Source organism: Eucyclogobius newberryi, unplaced genomic scaffold (assembly GCF_026437365.1).
Source record: "Eucyclogobius newberryi isolate DKJ021-1_F unplaced genomic scaffold, fEucNew1.0.hap1 SCAF_63, whole genome shotgun sequence".
NCBI classification, from domain to species: Eukaryota; Metazoa; Chordata; class Actinopteri; order Gobiiformes; family Gobiidae; genus Eucyclogobius; species Eucyclogobius newberryi.
The window spans coordinates 266975-286543 of record NW_027316312.1 but is presented as its reverse complement, the minus strand read 5'-3'; the positions used below and the strand labels follow the sequence as shown (position 1 = coordinate 286543).

Here is a 19569-nt window from a genome sequence, read left to right as displayed (position 1 = left end):
CGGCCCTCGGAGGAAAATAATTGCCCACCCCTGGTCTACATGCTGCTGTTAGGTCATGGAGCGGCCTCCTGCTGGTGCCAGAGTCAGGACTAAACATGGACCGGCCTCCTGCTGGTGCCAGAGTCACGACTAAACATGGACCGGCCTCCTGCTGGTGCCAGAGTCAGGACTAAACATGGACCGGCCTCCTGCTGGTGCCAGAGTCACGACTAAACATGGACCGGCCTCCTGCTGGTGCCAGAGTCAGGACTAAACATGGACCGGCCTCCTGCTGGTGCCAGAGTCAGGACTAAACATGGAGCGGCCTCCTGCTGGTGCCAGAGTCAGGACTAAACATGGAGCGGCCTCCTGCTGGTGCCAGAGTCAGGACTAAACATGGAGCGGCCTCCTGCTGGTGCCAGAGTCAGGACTAAACATGGACCGGCCTCCTGCTGGTGCCAGAGTCAGGACTAAACATGGACCGGCCTCCTGCTGGTGCCAGAGTCAGGACTAAACATGGACCGGCCTCCTGCTGGTGCCAGAGTCAGGACTAAACATGGAGCGGCCTCCTGCTGGTGCCAGAGTCAGGACTAAACATGGAGCGGCCTCCTGCTGGTGCCAGAGTCAGGACTAAACATGGACCGGCCTCCTGCTGGTGCCAGAGTCAGGACTAAACATGGAGCGGCCTCCTGCTGGTGCCAGAGTCAGGACTAAACATGGACCGGCCTCCTGCTGGTGCCAGAGTCAGGACTAAACATGGACCAGCCTCCTGCTGGTGCCAGAGTCAGGACTAAACATGGACCGGCCTCCTGCTGGTGCCAGAGACTCTTCATAATAAAAGCACACATGTTCAGACTCTTCATAATAAAAGCACACATGTTCAGACTCTTCATAATAAAAGCACACATGTTCAGACTCTTCATAATAAAAGCACACATGTTCAGACTCTTCATAATAAAAGCACACATGTTCAGACTCTTCATAATAAAAGCACACATGTTCAGACTCTTCATAATAAAAGCACACATGTTCAGACTCTTCATAATAAAAGCACACATGTTCAGACTCTTCATAATAAAAGCACACATGTTCAGACTCTTCATAATAAAAGCACACATGTTCAGACTCTTCATAATAAAAGCACACATGTTCCGGGTACAGACCTGGTCGTCCTTTCGTTCCGTGGCCTTGTTGTAGTTGACCAGTCGTAGATTTGCTTCATCGAAGGAGATTTTGGAGGGAAACTCTCCGACGTTGTTGTTTTGTCCGATTTCGCCCAAAATGTCCTCGAGAATGACCTGCTGCTCCATGGGAAGCCCGTTCTCAAAGATCAGCACGATGTACTTCTCGTCCGGGTCTGAAGGACACGAGCAGATCAGACCAGGGGCCAAACCAAGACACAAGGGCCTCATTTATAAAGCCGGGGACCCCAACCCACGAGTCCAGTTTAAACCTACGAGGGGCCTCATTTAGGGGGTTTAGGACGGTTTTGGAGGCTCAGACTCGCGTGTTTTGGACAGTTTTGGAGGCTCAGACTCGCGTGTTTTGGACGCTCAGACTGGCGTGTTTTGGACAGTTTTGGACGCTCAGACTGGCGTGTTTTGGACAGTTTTGGACGCTCAGACTCGCGTGTTTTGGACAGTTTTGGACGCTCAGACTCGCGTGTTTTGGACAGTTTTGGACGCTCAGACTGGCGTGTTTTGGACAGTTTTGGACGCTCAGACTGGCGTGTTTTGGACAGTTTTGGAGGCTCAGACTCGCGTGTTTTGGACAGTTTTGGACGCTCAGACTGGCGTGTTTTGGACAGTTTTGGACGCTCAGACTCGCGTGTTTTGGACAGTTTTGGACGCTCAGACTGGCGTGTTTTGGACAGTTTTGGACGCTCAGACTGGCGTGTTTTGGACAGTTTTGGACGCTCAGACTCGCGTGTTTTGGACAGTTTTGGACGCTCAGACTGGCGTGTTTTGGACAGTTTTGGACGCTCAGACTGGCGTGTTTTGGACAGTTTTGGACGCTCAGACCCGCGTGTTTTGGACAGTTTTGGAGGCTCAGACTCGCGTGTTTTGGACAGTTTTGGAGGCTCAGACTCGCGTGTTTTGGACAGTTTTGGACGCTCAGACTGGCGTGTTTTGGACAGTTTTGGACGCTCAGACTCGCGTGTTTTGGACAGTTTTGGACGCTCAGACTGGCGTGTTTTGGACAGTTTTGGACGCTCAGACTGGCGTGTTTTGGACAGTTTTGGACGCTCAGACTGGCGTGTTTTGGACAGTTTTGGACGCTCAGACTGGCGTGTTTTGGACAGTTTTGGACGCTCAGACTGGCGTGTTTTGGACAGTTTTGGACGCTCAGACTGGCGTGTTTTGGACAGTTTTGGACGCTCAGACTGGCGTGTTTTGGACAGTTTTGGACGCTCAGACTGGCGTGTTTTGGACAGTTTTGGACGCTCAGACTGGCGTGTTTTGGACAGTTTTGGACGCTCAGACTGGCGTGTTTTGGACAGTTTTGGACGCTCAGACTCGCGTGTTTTGGACAGTTTTGGACGCTCAGACTCGCGTGTTTTGGACAGTTTTGGACGCTCAGACTGGCGTGTTTGACAGTTTTGGACGCTCAGACTCGCGTGTTTTGGACAGTTTTGGACGCTCAGACTGGCGTGTTTTGGACAGTTTTGGAGGCTCAGACTCGCGTGTTTTGGACAGTTTTGGAGGCTCAGACTCGCGTGTTTTGGACAGTTTTGGACGCTCAGACTGGCGTGTTTTGGACAGTTTTGGAGGCTCAGACTCGCGTGTTTTGGACAGTTTTGGAGGCTCAGACTGGCGTGTTTTGGACAGTTTTGGACGCTCAGACTCGCGTGTTTTGGACAGTTTTGGAGGCTCAGACTCGCGTGTTTTGGACAGTTTTGGACGCTCAGACTGGCGTGTTTTGGACAGTTTTGGACGCTCAGACTGGCGTGTTTTGGACAGTTTTGGACGCTCAGACTGGCGTGTTTTGGACAGTTTTGGACGCTCAGACTCGCGTGTTTTGGACAGTTTTGGACGCTCAGACTCGCGTGTTTTGGACGCTCAGACTCACGTGAGGAGGCACAGTCGATCCAGTCCTCTCCTGCATCGCGGCTCATCTGCAGCTCTTCTCTCAGGCGAGCACACTCCTGCTCAGTACTTTGGAAGAACAACACGGGAAGTTTACGAACGCTGCACCATTCACAGCTGAGCAGCTCCGAGGCCCGAAAGATGACGGCCTCAGAGCGACCCAGAGGACCTAAGGGAGAGAGAGGGACACAAAGGGTTAAACACAGACCAAAGACTCAAAAAGACACAAACATGAGGCGCTAAAACTGGGTCAAAGTGGAACTAAAGCTAAACTAAAATGAGACAAAACCAGGTCTGAAACAGAGTCTGAAACAGAGTCTGAAACAGGTCTGAAACGGGGTCTGAAACGGGGTCTGAAACGGGGTCTGAAACAGGACTGAAACAGGACTGAAACGGGGTCTGAAACAGGACTGAAACAGGACTGAAACAGGGTCTGAAACAGGGTCTGAAACAGGGTCTGAAACAGGTCTGAAACAGGACTGAAACAGGACTGAAACAGGGTCTGAAACAGGGTCTGAAACAGGGTCTGAAACAGGACTGAAACAGGGTCTGAAACAGGACTGAAACAGGTTCTGAAACAGGGTCTGAAACAGGGTCTGAAACAGGGTCTGAAACAGGTTCTGAAACAGGGTCTGAAACAGGGTCTGAAACAGGTCTGAAACAGGGTCTGAAACAGGGTCTGAAACAGGACTGAAACAGGGTCTGAAACAGGACTGAAACAGGTCTGAAACAGGACTGAAACAGGACTGAAACAGGGTCTGAAACAGGGTCTGAAACAGGACTGAAACAGGACTGAAACAGGACTGAAACAGGGTCTGAAACAGGGTCTGAAACAGGTCTGAAACAGGGTCTGAAACAGGACTGAAACAGGTCTGAAACAGGACTGAAACAGGACTGAAACAGGACTGAAACAGGACTGAAACAGGGTCTGAAACAGGACTGAAACAGGTCTGAAACAGGACTGAAACAGGACTGAAACAGGGTCTGAAACAGGGTCTGAAACAGGGTCTGAAACAGGTCTGAAACAGGTCTGAAACAGGGACTGAAACAGGGACTGAAACAGGGACTGAAACAGGTCTGAAACAGGACTGAAACAGGGACTGAAACAGGGACTGAAACAGGGACTGAAACAGGGTCTGAAACAGGGTCTGAAACAGGTCCTGAAACAGGGTCTGAAACAGGACTGAAACAGGGTCTGAAACAGGGACTGAAACAGGACTGAAACAGGGTCTGAAACAGGGTCTGAAACAGGGTCTGAAACAGGACTGAAACAGGACTGAAACAGGACTGAAACAGGACTGAAACAGGGTCTGAAACAGGGTCTGAAACAGAGTCTGAAACAGCATCTGAAACAGCATCTGAAACAGGACTGAAACAGGTCTGAAACAAGGTCTGAAACGGGTCTGAAACGGGTCTGAAACGGGTCTGAAACGGGTCTGAAACGGGACTGAAACGGGTCTGAAACGGGGTCTGAAACGGGGTCTGAAACAGGACTGAAACAGGGTCTGAAACAGGGTCTGAAACAGGGTCTGAAACAGGACTGAAACAGGACTGAAACAGGACTGAAACAGGACTGAAACAGGGTCTGAAACAGGACAGGTCTGAAACAGGTCTGAAACAGGGTCTGAAACAGGGTCTGAAACAGGTCTGAAACAGGACTGAAACAGGTCTGAAACAGGACTGAAACAGGGTCTGAAACAGGGTCTGAAACAGGTCTGAAACAGGACTGAAACAGGACTGAAACAGGGTCTGAAACAGGTCTGAAACAGGACTGAAACAGGGTCTGAAACAGGACTGAAACAGGTTCTGAAACAGGGTCTGAAACAGGGTCTGAAACAGGGTCTGAAACAGGTTCTGAAACAGGGTCTGAAACAGGGTCTGAAACAGGTCTGAAACAGGGTCTGAAACAGGGTCCGAAACAGGACTGAAACAGGGTCTGAAACAGGACTGAAACAGGTCTGAAACAGGACTGAAACAGGACTGAAACAGGGTCTGAAACAGGGTCTGAAACAGGACTGAAACAGGACTGAAACAGGACTGAAACAGGGTCTGAAACAGGGTCTGAAACAGGTCTGAAACAGGGTCTGAAACAGGACTGAAACAGGTCTGAAACAGGACTGAAACAGGACTGAAACAGGACTGAAACAGGACTGAAACAGGGTCTGAAACAGGACTGAAACAGGTCTGAAACAGGACTGAAACAGGACTGAAACAGGGTCTGAAACAGGGTCTGAAACAGGGTCTGAAACAGGTCTGAAACAGGTCTGAAACAGGGACTGAAACAGGGACTGAAACAGGGACTGAAACAGGGACTGAAACAGGTCTGAAACAGGACTGAAACAGGGACTGAAACAGGGACTGAAACAGGGACTGAAACAGGGTCTGAAACAGGGTCTGAAACAGGTCCTGAAACAGGGTCTGAAACAGGACTGAAACAGGGTCTGAAACAGGGACTGAAACAGGACTGAAACAGGGTCTGAAACAGGGTCTGAAACAGGGTCTGAAACAGGACTGAAACAGGACTGAAACAGGACTGAAACAGGACTGAAACAGGGTCTGAAACAGGGTCTGAAACAGAGTCTGAAACAGCATCTGAAACAGCATCTGAAACAGGACTGAAACAGGTCTGAAACAAGGTCTGAAACGGGTCTGAAACGGGTCTGAAACGGGTCTGAAACGGGTCTGAAACGGGACTGAAACGGGTCTGAAACGGGGTCTGAAACGGGGTCTGAAACAGGACTGAAACAGGGTCTGAAACAGGGTCTGAAACAGGGTCTGAAACAGGACTGAAACAGGACTGAAACAGGACTGAAACAGGACTGAAACAGGGTCTGAAACAGGACAGGTCTGAAACAGGTCTGAAACAGGGTCTGAAACAGGGTCTGAAACAGGTCTGAAACAGGACTGAAACAGGTCTGAAACAGGACTGAAACAGGGTCTGAAACAGGGTCTGAAACAGGTCTGAAACAGGACTGAAACAGGACTGAAACAGGGTCTGAAACAGGGTCTGAAACAGGACTGAAACAGGACTGAAACAGGGTCTGAAACAGGGTCTGAAACAGGGTCTGAAACAGGACTGAAACAGGGTCTGAAACAGGGTCTGAAACGGACTGAAACAGGTCTGAAACAGGACTGAAACAGGTCTGAAACAGGTCTGAAACAGGACTGAAACAGGGTCTGAAACAGGGTCTGAAACAGGGTCTGAAACAGGTCTGAAACAGCACTGAAACAGGACTGAAACAGGACTGAAACAGGACTGAAACAGGTCTGAAACAGGGTCTGAAACAGGGTCTGAAACAGGGTCTGAAACAGGTCTGAAACAGGACTGAAACAGGGTCTGAAACAGGGTCTGAAACAGGGGGTCTGAAACAGGGTCTGAAACAGGGTCTGAAACAGGTCTGAAACAGGGTCTGAAACAGGGTCTGAAACAGGACTGAAACAGGGTCTGAAACAGGGTCTGAAACAGGGTCTGAAACAGGGTCTGAAAACAGGACTGAAACAGGACTGAAACAGGGTCTGAAACAGGGTCTGAAACAGGGTCTGAAACAGGGTCTGAAACAGGACTGAAACAGGACTGAAACAGGTCTGAAACAGGACTGAAACAGGTCTGAAACAGGTCTGAAACAGGGTCTGAAACAGGGTCTGAAACAGGGTCTGAAACAGGACTGAAACAGGACTGAAACAGGGTCTGAAACAGGGTCTGAAACAGGGTCTTGAAACAGGGTCTGAAACAGGACTGAAACAGGACTGAAACACGGACTGAAACAGGGTCTGAAACAGGGTCTGAAACAGGTCTGAAACAGGTCTGAAACAGGTCTGAAACAGGGTCTGAAACAGGGTCTGAAACAGGGTCTGAAACAGAGTCTGAAACAGCGTCTGAAACAGGACTGAAACAGGGTCTGAAACAGGGTCTGAAACAGGGTCTGAAACAGGTCTGAAACAGGTCTGAACAGGACTGAAACAGGTCTGAAACAGGACTGAAAAAGACTGAAACAGGACTGAAACAGGGTCTGAAACAGGTCTGAAACAGGGTCTGAAACAGGGTCTGAAACAGGGTCTGAAACAGGGTCTGAAACAGGGTCTGAAACAGGGTCTGAACCAGGGTCTGAAACAGGACTGAAACAGGTCTGAAACAGGGTCTGAAACAGGTCTGAAACAGGGTCTGAAACAGGACTGAAACAGGACTGAAACAGGACTGAAACAGGGTCTGAAACAGGTCTGAAACAGGTCTGAAACAGGGTCTGAAACAGGACTGAAACATGGTCTGAAACAGGTCTGAAAACAGGGTCTGAAACAGGTCTGAAACAGGGTCTGAAACAGGACAAACAGGGTCTGAAACAGGGTCTGAAACAGGGTCTGAAACAGGGTCTGAAACAGGGTCTGAAACAGGGTCTGAACCAGGGTCTGAAACAGGACTGAAACAGGTCTGAAACAGGGTCTGAAACAGGTCTGAAACAGGGTCTGAAACAGGACTGAAACAGGGTCTGAAACAGGACAAACAGGGTCTGAAACAGGGTCTGAAACAGGGTCTGAAACAGGGTCTGAAACAGGGTCTGAAACAGGGTCTGAACCAGGGTCTGAAACAGGACTGAAACAGGTCTGAAACAGGGTCTGAAACAGGTCTGAAACAGGGTCTGAAACAGGACTGAAACAGGACTGAAACAGGACTGAAACAGGGTCTGAAACAGGTCTGAAACAGGTCTGAAACAGGGTCTGAAACAGGACTGAAACATGGTCTGAAACAGGTCTGAAACAGGGTCTGAAACAGGTCTGAAACAGGGTCTGAAACAGGTCTGAAACAGGACTGAAACAGGGTCTGAAACAGGACAAACAGGGTCTGAAACAGGGTCTGAAACAGGGTCTGAAACAGGGTCTGAAACAGGGTCTGAAACAGGGTCTGAAACAGGACTGAAACAGGTCTGAAACAGGGTCTGAAACAGGTCTGAAACAGGTCTGAAACAGGGTCTGAAACAGGACTGAAACATGTCTGAAACAGGTCTGAAACAGGGTCTGAAACAGGTCTGAAACAGGACTGAAACAGGGTCTGAAACAGGGTCTGAAACAGGGTCTGAAACAGGGTCTGAAACAGGGTCTGAAACAGGGTCTGAACCAGGGTCTGAAACAGGTCTGAAACAGGGTCTGAAACAGGACTGAAACAGGACTGAAACAGGGTCTGAAACAGGACTGAAACAGGGTCTGAAACAGGGTCTGAAACAGGGTCTGAAACAGGGTCTGAAACAGGTCTGAAACAGGTCTGAAACAGGGTCTGAAACAGGACTGAAACAGGACAGAAACAGGACTGAAAAAGGTCTGAAACAGGACTGAAACAGGACTGAAACAGGTCTGAAATAGGACTGAAACGGGGTCTGAAACGGGGTCTGAAACGGGGTCTGAAACGGGGACTGAAACGGGGACTGAAACAGGACTGAAACAGGACTGAAACAGGGTCTGAAACAGGACTGAAACAGGTCTGAAACAGGGTCTGAAACAGGGTCTGAAACAGGACTGAAACATGTCTGAAACAGGGTCTGAAACAGGGTCTGAAACAGGGTCTGAAACAGGTCTGAAACAGGACTGAAACAGGACTGAAACAGGGTCTGAAACAGGGACTGAAACAGGACTGAAACAGGGTCTGAAACAGGGTCTGAAACAGGGTCTGAAACAGGGTCTGAAACAGGGTCTGAAACAGGACTGAAACAGGACTGAAACAGGACTGAAACAGGACTGAAACAGGACTGAAACAGGACTGAAACAGGGTCTGAAACAGGGTCTGAAACAGAGTCTGAAACAGCATCTGAAACAGCATCTGAAACAGGACTGAAACAGGTCTGAAACAGGACTGAAACAGGTCTGAAACAGGACTGAAACAGGGTCTGAAACAGGGTCTGAAACAGGTCTGAAACAGGACTGAAACAGGACTGAAACAGGGTCTGAAACAGGGTCTGAAACAGGACTGAAACAGGGTCTGAAACAGGGTCTGAAACAGGACTGAAACAGGTCTGAAACAGGACTGAAACAGGTCTGAAACAGGTCTGAAACAGGACTGAAACAGGGTCTGAAACAGGGTCTGAAACAGGGTCTGAAACAGGTCTGAAACAGCACTGAAACAGGACTGAAACAGGACTGAAACAGGACTGAAACAGGTCTGAAACAGGGTCTGAAACAGGGTCTGAAACAGGGTCTGAAACAGGTCTGAAACAGGACTGAAACAGGGTCTGAAACAGGGTCTGAAACAGGGTCTGAAACAGGGTCTGAAACAGGGTCTGAAACAGGTCTGAAACAGGGTCTGAAACAGGGTCTGAAACAGGACTGAAACAGGGTCTGAAACAGGGTCTGAAACAGGGTCTGAAACAGGACTGAAACAGGACTGAAACAGGGTCTGAAACAGGACTGAAACAGGACTGAAACAGGGTCTGAAACAGGGTCTGAAACAGGGTCTGAAACAGGGTCTGAAACAGGACTGAAACAGGACTGAAACAGGTCTGAAACAGGACTGAAACAGGTCTGAAACAGGTCTGAAACAGGGTCTGAAACAGGGTCTGAAACAGGGTCTGAAACAGGACTGAAACAGGACTGAAACAGGGTCTGAAACAGGGTCTGAAACAGGGTCTGAAACAGGGTCTGAAACAGGACTGAAACAGGACTGAAACAGGACTGAAACAGGGTCTGAAACAGGGTCTGAAACAGGTCTGAAACAGGTCTGAAACAGGTCTGAAACAGGGTCTGAAACAGGGTCTGAAACAGGGTCTGAAACAGAGTCTGAAACAGCGTCTGAAACAGGACTGAAACAGGGTCTGAAACAGGGTCTGAAACAGGGTCTGAAACAGGTCTGAAACAGGACTGAAAAAGGACTGAAACAGGACTGAAACAGGGTCTGAAACAGGTCTGAAACAGGACTGAAACAGGGTCTGAAACAGGACAAACAGGGTCTGAAACAGGGTCTGAAACAGGGTCTGAAACAGGGTCTGAACCAGGGTCTGAAACAGGGTCTGAACCAGGGTCTGAAACAGGACTGAAACAGGTCTGAAACAGGGTCTGAAACAGGTCTGAAACAGGTCTGAAACAGGGTCTGAAACAGGACTGAAACAGGACTGAAACAGGGTCTGAAACAGGGTCTGAAACAGGTCTGAAACAGGTCTGAAACAGGGTCTGAAACAGGACTGAAACATGGTCTGAAACAGGTCTGAAACAGGGTCTGAAACAGGTCTGAAACAGGGTCTGAAACAGGTCTGAAACAGGACTGAAACAGGGTCTGAAACAGGACAAACAGGGTCTGAAACAGGGTCTGAAACAGGGTCTGAAACAGGGTCTGAAACAGGGTCTGAAACAGGGTCTGAAACAGGACTGAAACAGGTCTGAAACAGGGTCTGAAACAGGTCTGAAACAGGTCTGAAACAGGGTCTGAAACAGGACTGAAACATGTCTGAAACAGGTCTGAAACAGGGTCTGAAACAGGTCTGAAACAGGACTGAAACAGGGTCTGAAACAGGGTCTGAAACAGGGTCTGAAACAGGGTCTGAAACAGGGTCTGAAACAGGGTCTGAAACAGGGTCTGAACCAGGGTCTGAAACAGGTCTGAAACAGGGTCTGAAACAGGACTGAAACAGGACTGAAACAGGGTCTGAAACAGGACTGAAACAGGGTCTGAAACAGGGTCTGAAACAGGGTCTGAAACAGGGTCTGAAACAGGTCTGAAACAGGTCTGAAACAGGGTCTGAAACAGGACTGAAACAGGACAGAAACAGGACTGAAAAAGGTCTGAAACAGGACTGAAACAGGACTGAAACAGGTCTGAAATAGGACTGAAACGGGGTCTGAAACGGGGTCTGAAACGGGGTCTGAAACGGGGACTGAAACGGGGACTGAAACAGGACTGAAACAGGACTGAAACAGGGTCTGAAACAGGACTGAAACAGGTCTGAAACATGTCTGAAACAGGGTCTGAAACAGGACTGAAACATGTCTGAAACAGGGTCTGAAACAGGGTCTGAAACAGGGTCTGAAACAGGGTCTGAAACAGGACTGAAACAGGACTGAAACAGGGTCTGAAACAGGGACTGAAACAGGACTGAAACAGGGTCTGAAACAGGGTCTGAAACAGGGTCTGAAACAGGGTCTGAAACAGGGTCTGAAACAGGACTGAAACAGGACTGAAACAGGACTGAAACAGGACTGAAACAGGACTGAAACAGGACTGAAACAGGGTCTGAAACAGGGTCTGAAACAGAGTCTGAAACAGCATCTGAAACAGCATCTGAAACAGGACTGAAACAGGTCTGAAACAAGGTCTGAAACAGGGTCTGAAACAGGACTGAAACGGGACTGAAACAGGGTCTGAAACAGGTCTGAAACGGGACTGAAACGGGTCTGAAACGGGTCTGAAACGGGACTGAAACGGGTCTGAAACGGGTCTGAAACGGGTCTGAAACGGGACTGAAACGGGGTCTGAAACAGGACTGAAACAGGACTGAAACAGGGTCTGAAACAGGGTCTGAAACAGGGTCTGAAACAGGACTGAAACAGGACTGAAACAGGACTGAAACAGGACTGAAACAGGGTCTGAAACAGGACAGGTCTGAAACAGGGTCTGAAACAGGGTCTGAAACAGGGTCTGAAACAGGGTCTGAAACAGGGTCTGAAACAGGTCTGAAACAGGACTGAAACAGGTCTGAAACAGGGACTGAAACAGGGACTGAAACAGGACTGAAACAGGGTCTGAAACAGGGTCTGAAACAGGACTGAAACAGGACTGAAACAGGGTCTGAAACAGGACTGAAACAGGGTCTGAAACAGGGACTGAAACAGGGACTGAAACAGGGACTGAAACAGGGTCTGAAACAGGGTCTGAAACAGGGTCTGAAACAGGACTGAAACAGGGTCTGAAACAGGACTGAAACAGGGTCTGAAACAGGACTGAAACAGGACTGAAACAGGACTGAAACAGGGTCTGAAACAGGTCTGAAACAGGTCTGAAACAGGACTGAAACAGGACTGAAACAGGGTCTGAAACAGGACTGAAACAGGACTGAAACAGGGTCTGAAACAGGGTCTGAAACAGGGTCTGAAACAGGGTCTGAAACAGGACTGAAACAGGACTGAAACAGGACTGAAACAGGTCTGAAACAGGGTCTGAAACAGGGTCTGAAACAGGGTCTGAAACAGGGTCTGAAACAGGGTCTGAAACAGGACTGAAACAGGACTGAAACAGGGTCTGAAACAGGGTCTGAAACAGGGTCTGAAACAGGACTGAAACAGGACTGAAACAGGGTCTGAAACAGGGTCTGAAACAGGGTCTGAAACAGGGTCTGAAACAGGGTCTGAAACAGGACTGAAACAGGACTGAAACAGGACTGAAACAGGTCTGAAACAGGACTGAAACAGGACTGAAACAGGGTCTGAAACAGGTCTGAAACAGGACTGAAACAGGTCTGAAACAGGTCTGAAACAGGACTGAAACAGGGTCTGAAACAGGGTCTGAAACAGGTCTGAAACAGGACTGAAACAGGACTGAAACAGGACTGAAACAGGACTGAAACAGGTCTGAAACAGGTCTGAAACAGGGTCTGAAACAGGGTCTGAAACAGGTCTGAAACAGGACTGAAACAGGGTCTGAAACAGGGTCTGAAACAGGGTCTGAAACAGGACTGAAACAGGGTCTGAAACAGGGTCTGAAACAGGGTCTGAAACAGGTCTGAAACAGGGTCTGAAACAGGGTCTGAAACAGGACTGAAACAGGACTGAAACAGGGTCTGAAACAGGACTGAAACAGGTCTGAAACAGGACTGAAACAGGACTGAAACAGGGTCTGAAACAGGACTGAAACAGGGTCTGAAACAGGGTCTGAAACAGGGTCTGAAACAGGGTCTGAAACAGGACTGAAACAGGACTGAAACAGGTCTGAAACAGGGTCTGAAACAGGGTCTGAAACAGGGTCTGAAACAGGACTGAAACAGGACTGAAACAGGGTCTGAAACAGGGTCTGAAACAGGGTCTGAAACAGGGTCTGAAACAGGACTGAAACAGGGTCTGAAACAGGGTCTGAAACAGGGTCTGAAACAGGTCTGAAACAGGTCTGAAACAGGTCTGAAACAGGGTCTGAAACAGGGTCTGAAACAGGGTCTGAAACAGGGTCTGAAACAGGACTGAAACAGGTCTGAAACAGGGTCTGAAACAGGGTCTGAAACAGGTGAAACAGAGTCTGAAACAGCGTCTGAAACAGGGTCTGAAACAGGGTCTGAAACAGGGTCTGAAACAGGGTCTGAAACAGGTCTGAAACAGGTCTGAAACAGGACTGAAACAGGTCTGAAACAGGGTCTGAAACAGGTCTGAAACAGGGTCTGAAACAGGTCTGAAACAGGGTCTGAAACAGGTCTGAAACAGGTCTGAAACAGGTCTGAAACAGGGTCTGAAACAGGGTCTGAAACAGGACTGAAACAGGGTCTGAAACAGGACTGAAACAGGTCTGAAACAGGACTGAAACAGGACTGAAACGGGTCTGAAACAGGGTCTGAAACAGGACTGAAACAGGACTGAAACAGGGTCTGAAACAGGACTGAAACAGGGTCTGAAACAGGGTCTGAAACGGGTCTGAAACAGGGTCTGAAACAGGGTCTGAACCAGGGTCTGAAACAGGTCTGAAACAGGGTCTGAAACAGGGTCTGAAACAGGACTGAAACAGGACTGAAACAGGGTCTGAAACAGGACTGAAACAGGGTCTGAAACGGGGACTGAAACGGGGTCTGAAACAGGACTGAAACAGGACGGAAACAGGGTCTGAAACAGGACTGAAACAGGTCTGAAACAGGGTCTGAAACAGGGTCTGAAACAGGACTGAAACATGTCTGAAACAGGGTCTGAAACAGGGTCTGAAACAGGGTCTGAAACAGGTCTGAAACAGGACTGAAACAGGTCTGAAACAGGTCTGAAACAGGGTCTGAAACAGGTCTGAAACAGGGTCTGAAACAGGACTGAAACATGTCTAAAACAGGTCTGAAACAGGACTGAAACAGGGTCTGAAACAGGACAAACAGGGTCTGAAACAGGTCTGAAACAGGGTCTGAAACAGGGTCTGAAACAGGACTGAAACATGTCTGAAACAGGGTCTGAAACAGGTCTGAAACAGGACTGAAACAGGTCTGAAACAGGGTCTGAAACAGGTCTGAAACAGGGTCTGAAACAGGACTGAAACATGTCTAAAACAGGTCTGAAACAGGGTCTGAAACAGGTCTGAAACAGGACTGAAACAGGGTCTGAAACAGGGTCTGAAACAGGGTCTGAAACAGGGTCTGAACCAGGGTCTGAAACAGGACTGAAACAGGACTGAAACAGGACTGAAACAGGGTCTGAAACAGGGTCTGAAACAGGTCTGAAACAGGTCTGAAACAGGGTCTGAAACAGGACTGAAACATGTCTGAAACAGGTCTGAAACAGGGTCTGAAACAGGTCTGAAACAGGACTGAAACAGGGTCTGAAACAGGACAAACAGGGTCTGAAACAGGGTCTGAAACAGGGTCTGAAACAGGGTCTGAAACAGGGTCTGAACCAGGGTCTGAACCAGGGTCTGAAACAGGACTGAAACAGGACTGAAACAGGACTGAAACAGGGTCTGAAACAGGGTCTGAAACAGGGTCTGAAACAGGGTCTGAAACAGGACTGAAACAGGGTCTGAAACAGGGTCTGAAACAGGGTCTGAAACAGGGTCTGAAACAGGGTCTGAAACAGAGTCTGAAACAGAGTCTGAAACAGCGTCTGAAACAGCGTCTGAAACAGGGTCTGAAACAGGGTCTGAAACAGGGTCTGAAACAGGGTCTGAAACAGGGTCTGAAACAGGTCTGAAACAGGTCTGAAACAGGACTGAAACAGGACTGAAACAGGACTGAAAAAGGACTGAAACAGGACTGAAACAGGTCTGAAACAGGGTCTGAAACAGGGTCTGAAACAGGGTCTGAAACAGGACTGAAACAGGTCTGAAACAGGGTCTGAAACAGGGTCTGAAACAGGTCTGAAACAGGGTCTGAAACAGGGTCTGAAACAGGTCTGAAACAGGTCTGAAACAGGTCTGAAACAGGTCTGAAACAGGGTCTGAAACAGGGTCTGAAACAGGGTCTGAAACAGGACTGAAACAGGGTCTGAAACAGGACTGAAACAGGTCTGAAACAGGACTGAAACAGGACTGAAACGGGTCTGAAACAGGGTCTGAAACAGGACTGAAACAGGACTGAAACAGGGTCTGAAACAGGACTGAAACAGGGTCTGAAACAGGGTCTGAAACGGGTCTGAAACAGGGTCTGAAACAGGGTCTGAACCAGGGTCTGAAACAGGGTCTGAAACAGGGTCTGAAACAGGACTGAAACAGGACTGAAACAGGGTCTGAAACAGGACTGAAACAGGGTCTGAAACAGGGTCTGAAACAGGACTGAAACAGGGTCTGAAACAGGGTCTGAAACAGGGTCTGAAACAGGTCTGAAACAGGTCTGAAACAGGGTCTGAAACAGGGTCTGAAACAGGGTCTGAAACAGGGTCTGAAACAGGGTCTGAAACAGGTCTGAAACAGGTCTGAAACAGGTCTGAAACAGGGTCTGAAACAGGACTGAAACAGGACTGAAACAGGACTGAAAAAGGTCTGAAACAGGACTGAAACAGGACTGAAACAGGTCTGAAACAGGACTGAAACGGGGTCTGAAACGGGGTCTGAAACGGGGTCTGAAACGGGGACTGAAACAGGTCTGAAACAGGACTGAAACAGGACTGAAACAGGGTCTGAAACAGGACTGAAACAGGTCTGAAACAGGGTCTGAAACAGGGTCTGAAACAGGACTGAAACATGTCTGAAACAGGGTCTGAAACAGGGTCTGAAACAGGGTCTGAAACAGGTCTGAAACAGGACTGAAACAGGTCTGAAACAGGTCTGAAACAGGGTCTGAAACAGGTCTGAAACAGGGTCTGAAACAGGACTGAAACATGTCTAAAACAGGTCTGAAACAGGGTCTGAAACAGGTCTGAAACAGGACTGAAACAGGGTCTGAAACAGGACAAACAGGGTCTGAAACAGGTCTGAAACAGGGTCTGAAACAGGGTCTGAAACAGGACTGAAACATGTCTGAAACAGGGTCTGAAACAGGGTCTGAAACAGGGTCTGAAACAGGTCTGAAACAGGACTGAAACAGGTCTGAAACAGGGTCTGAAACAGGTCTGAAACAGGGTCTGAAACAGGACTGAAACATGTCTAAAACAGGTCTGAAACAGGGTCTGAAACAGGTCTGAAACAGGACTGAAACAGGGTCTGAAACAGGGTCTGAAACAGGGTCTGAACCAGGGTCTGAAACAGGACTGAAACAGGACTGAAACAGGACTGAAACAGGGTCTGAAACAGGGTCTGAAACAGGTCTGAAACAGGTCTGAAACAGGGTCTGAAACAGGACTGAAACATGTCTGAAACAGGTCTGAAACAGGGTCTGAAACAGGTCTGAAACAGGACTGAAACAGGGTCTGAAACAGGACAAACAGGGTCTGAAACAGGGTCTGAAACAGGGTCTGAAACAGGGTCTGAAACAGGGTCTGAACCAGGGTCTGAAACAGGACTGAAACAGGACTGAAACAGGACTGAAACAGGACTGAAACAGGACTGAAACAGGGTCTGAAACAGGGTCTGAAACAGGTCTGAAACAGGTCTGAAACAGGGTCTGAAACAGGACTGAAACATGTCTGAAACAGGTCTGAAACAGGGTCTGAAACAGGTCTGAAACAGGACTGAAACAGGGTCTGAAACAGGACAAACAGGGTCTGAAACAGGGTCTGAAACAGGGTCTGAAACAGGGTCTGAAACAGGGTCTGAAACAGGGTCTGAACCAGGGTCTGAAACAGGGTCTGAAACAGGGTCTGAAACAGGGTCTGAAACAGGACTGAAACAGGACTGAAACAGGACTGAAACAGGGTCTGAAACAGGGTCTGAAACAGGTCTGAAACAGGTCTGAAACAGGGTCTGAAACAGGGTCTGAAACAGGTCTGAAACAGGACTGAAACAGGACTGAAACAGGGTCTGAAACAGGGTCTGAAACAGGTCTGAAACAGGTCTGAAACAGGTCTGAAACAGGTCTGAAACAGGGTCTGAAACAGGACTGAAACAGGACTGAAACAGGACTGAAAAAGGTCTGAAACAGGACTGAAACAGGACTGAAACAGGTCTGAAATAGGACTGAAACGGGGTCTGAAACGGGGTCTGAAACGGGGTCTGAAACGGGGACTGAAACGGGGACTGAAACAGGACTGAAACAGGACTGAAACAGGGTCTGAAACAGGACTGAAACAGGTCTGAAACAGGGTCTGAAACAGGGTCTGAAACAGGACTGAAACATGTCTGAAACAGGGTCTGAAACAGGGTCTGAAACAGGGTCTGAAACAGGGTCTGAAACAGGGTCTGAAACAGGTCTGAAACAGGACTGAAACAGGACTGAAACAGGACTGAAACAGGGTCTGAAACAGGGTCTGAAACAGGTCTGAAACAGGGTCTGAAACAGGACTGAAACAGGGTCTGAAACAGGTCTGAAACAGGGTCTGAAACAGGGTCTGAAACAGGTCTGAAACAGGACTGAAACAGGGTCTGAAACAGGACAAACAGGGTCTGAAACAGGTCTGAAACAGGACTGAAACAGGGTCTGAAACAGGACTGAAACAGGGTCTGAAACAGGTCTGAAACAGGACTGAAACAGGGTCTGAAACAGGGTCTGAAACAGGGTCTGAAACAGGGTCTGAAACAGGACTGAAACAGGGTCTGAAACAGGTCTGAAACAGGACTGAAACAGGGTCTGAAACAGGGTCTGAAACAGGACTGAAACAGGGTCTGAAACAGGTCTGAAACAGGACTGAAACAGGTCTGAAACAGGGTCTGAAACAGGTCTGAAACAGGACTGAAACAGGTCTGAAACAGGGTCTCTTGTACCTGCTTCCGAAGAGTGCACACGCTTTTTTGCTCGCTCCGCTTGCTATCGCTGCTTTCCTTATTTATTTTGCTTTTTAATCAGTTTTTGTCTTCCAAACATTTTTGCTTTAGACTTTTTCAAGTAAACCAAGGATTTTAAGAACATTTTTCCAGTTTTAACGACATATCTGACGCCAGCGACATGTCCGGGAGAAGTAGTGAGAAAGACTGTGAACGCTGTCGGAAATATCAACAAGAAATGAATGAGCTGAAAACACGGATATTTGTTTTGGAATCTGAAAAAGTTCTTCACGATACCATTCCTGTGTCAACCGACGGTAAGAAGAGCACACTTTTTACAAGAAAAACTGCTACTTTCAACCTAAACCGCAGTGACTCTGTGTCGTTTCCAAAACTGTCTAAAAACCAGAAAGACCAGGCTGTTTCTTGGAACAAACTTGGAGCAAAGCCTAAACGATACAAAGATAACGTGAAGTCACCTAAAATACAGCTCACCAACAGATTTTTACCACTTTCAGAGATGGAATTAAATGAAAAAAGGAACGATGACGTGGCCAAAATACAGCGAGGAGGATCTGTGCCAGGAGCCAAGGTCATTGTTTTAGTTGGGGACGGGGCGATAAGTCACGTGACGCATGAAAAGATAAACACACATTCTTTTCCAAGCGCCACTGTTTCTGAGATAACGTCACTCCTTCCAAATATTATGGCTAAGCATGGAGGAGCTAAACAGCTGATTGTGCACGTGGGTGCAGTGGACATGCGGCGGGAACAGACTGAAGTTTTGAAAAAAGACTTCTTGAAGTTATTCGACGTGCTTGATAAAATGGAAATCAAAACATTCATAAGTGGACCTCTTCCAAACATCGACAGGAGGATAAACAAGTTTAGCCGGCTTCTTCAGCTGAACACATGGCTGTCCAAAGAGTGTTCCCCGAGAGGACTACACTACATTGAGAACTTCTATCTATTCTGGAAACGAGAGGACCTGTTTAAGAGAAATGGCCCCCACCTATGCAGAGGTGGAGTGAGGGTGCTGACAGAGAACCTGCTCCACGCTCTGAGGCATTGGACTGGGCCTGGACAGGGTCCTGAGCAGATAGTTAGAGAAGAGAGGAATGAGAGAAGAATTCCTGCTCCATCAGCCAAAGACTGAGCCAATGTTTCAACATCAAAAGCACCACAACCTCAGCCTCCACCAAAGGATTCATCAGCAGCTGCTCCACCACCACCAGCAAAGGATTCAGCTCCAGCTGCTCCACATTCACCTCCACCGCCTCCAGCAAAGGAACAATCTTCAAAGGCCTTGGACCCATCTGTGACAAGCCCAACAACATCCCTGTCATCGCCCCTGCCTTCACACCAGCCCTGGGTTCCCCCTGCAACATCTACTCCCACTAAAGATTCATCATTCTCCTTCTCATCTCCACTCTCACCCATGGGCCTTCCCAGCCATTTTGAAAGTCTGATCAAATCAGGCATTAAGATGGCTCCACTCACGCCCAATATAGCAAGGGCTATGCCGACTACACCAACAAAAGCCCCACCACCCATCCCCCCTCGCCT

The 19569-nt window shown here is 48.5% G+C and overlaps 1 protein-coding gene across 1 annotated transcript in view; it reads right to left on the bottom strand.

The window, feature by feature from the left end:
• LOC140348227 (sentrin-specific protease 6-like) overlaps positions 1 to 19569 on the bottom strand; it is a 58729-nt gene that overhangs the window by 14389 nt on the left and 24771 nt on the right. The window contains exons 12-13 of the mRNA XM_072434294.1: positions 3049 to 3234; positions 1143 to 1336 (exon numbers count right to left, since the gene is read on the bottom strand). Of these exons, the coding sequence (XP_072290395.1) occupies positions 1143 to 1336; positions 3049 to 3234 (380 nt within the window). The remainder of the gene's footprint in view (positions 1 to 1142; positions 1337 to 3048; positions 3235 to 19569) is intronic.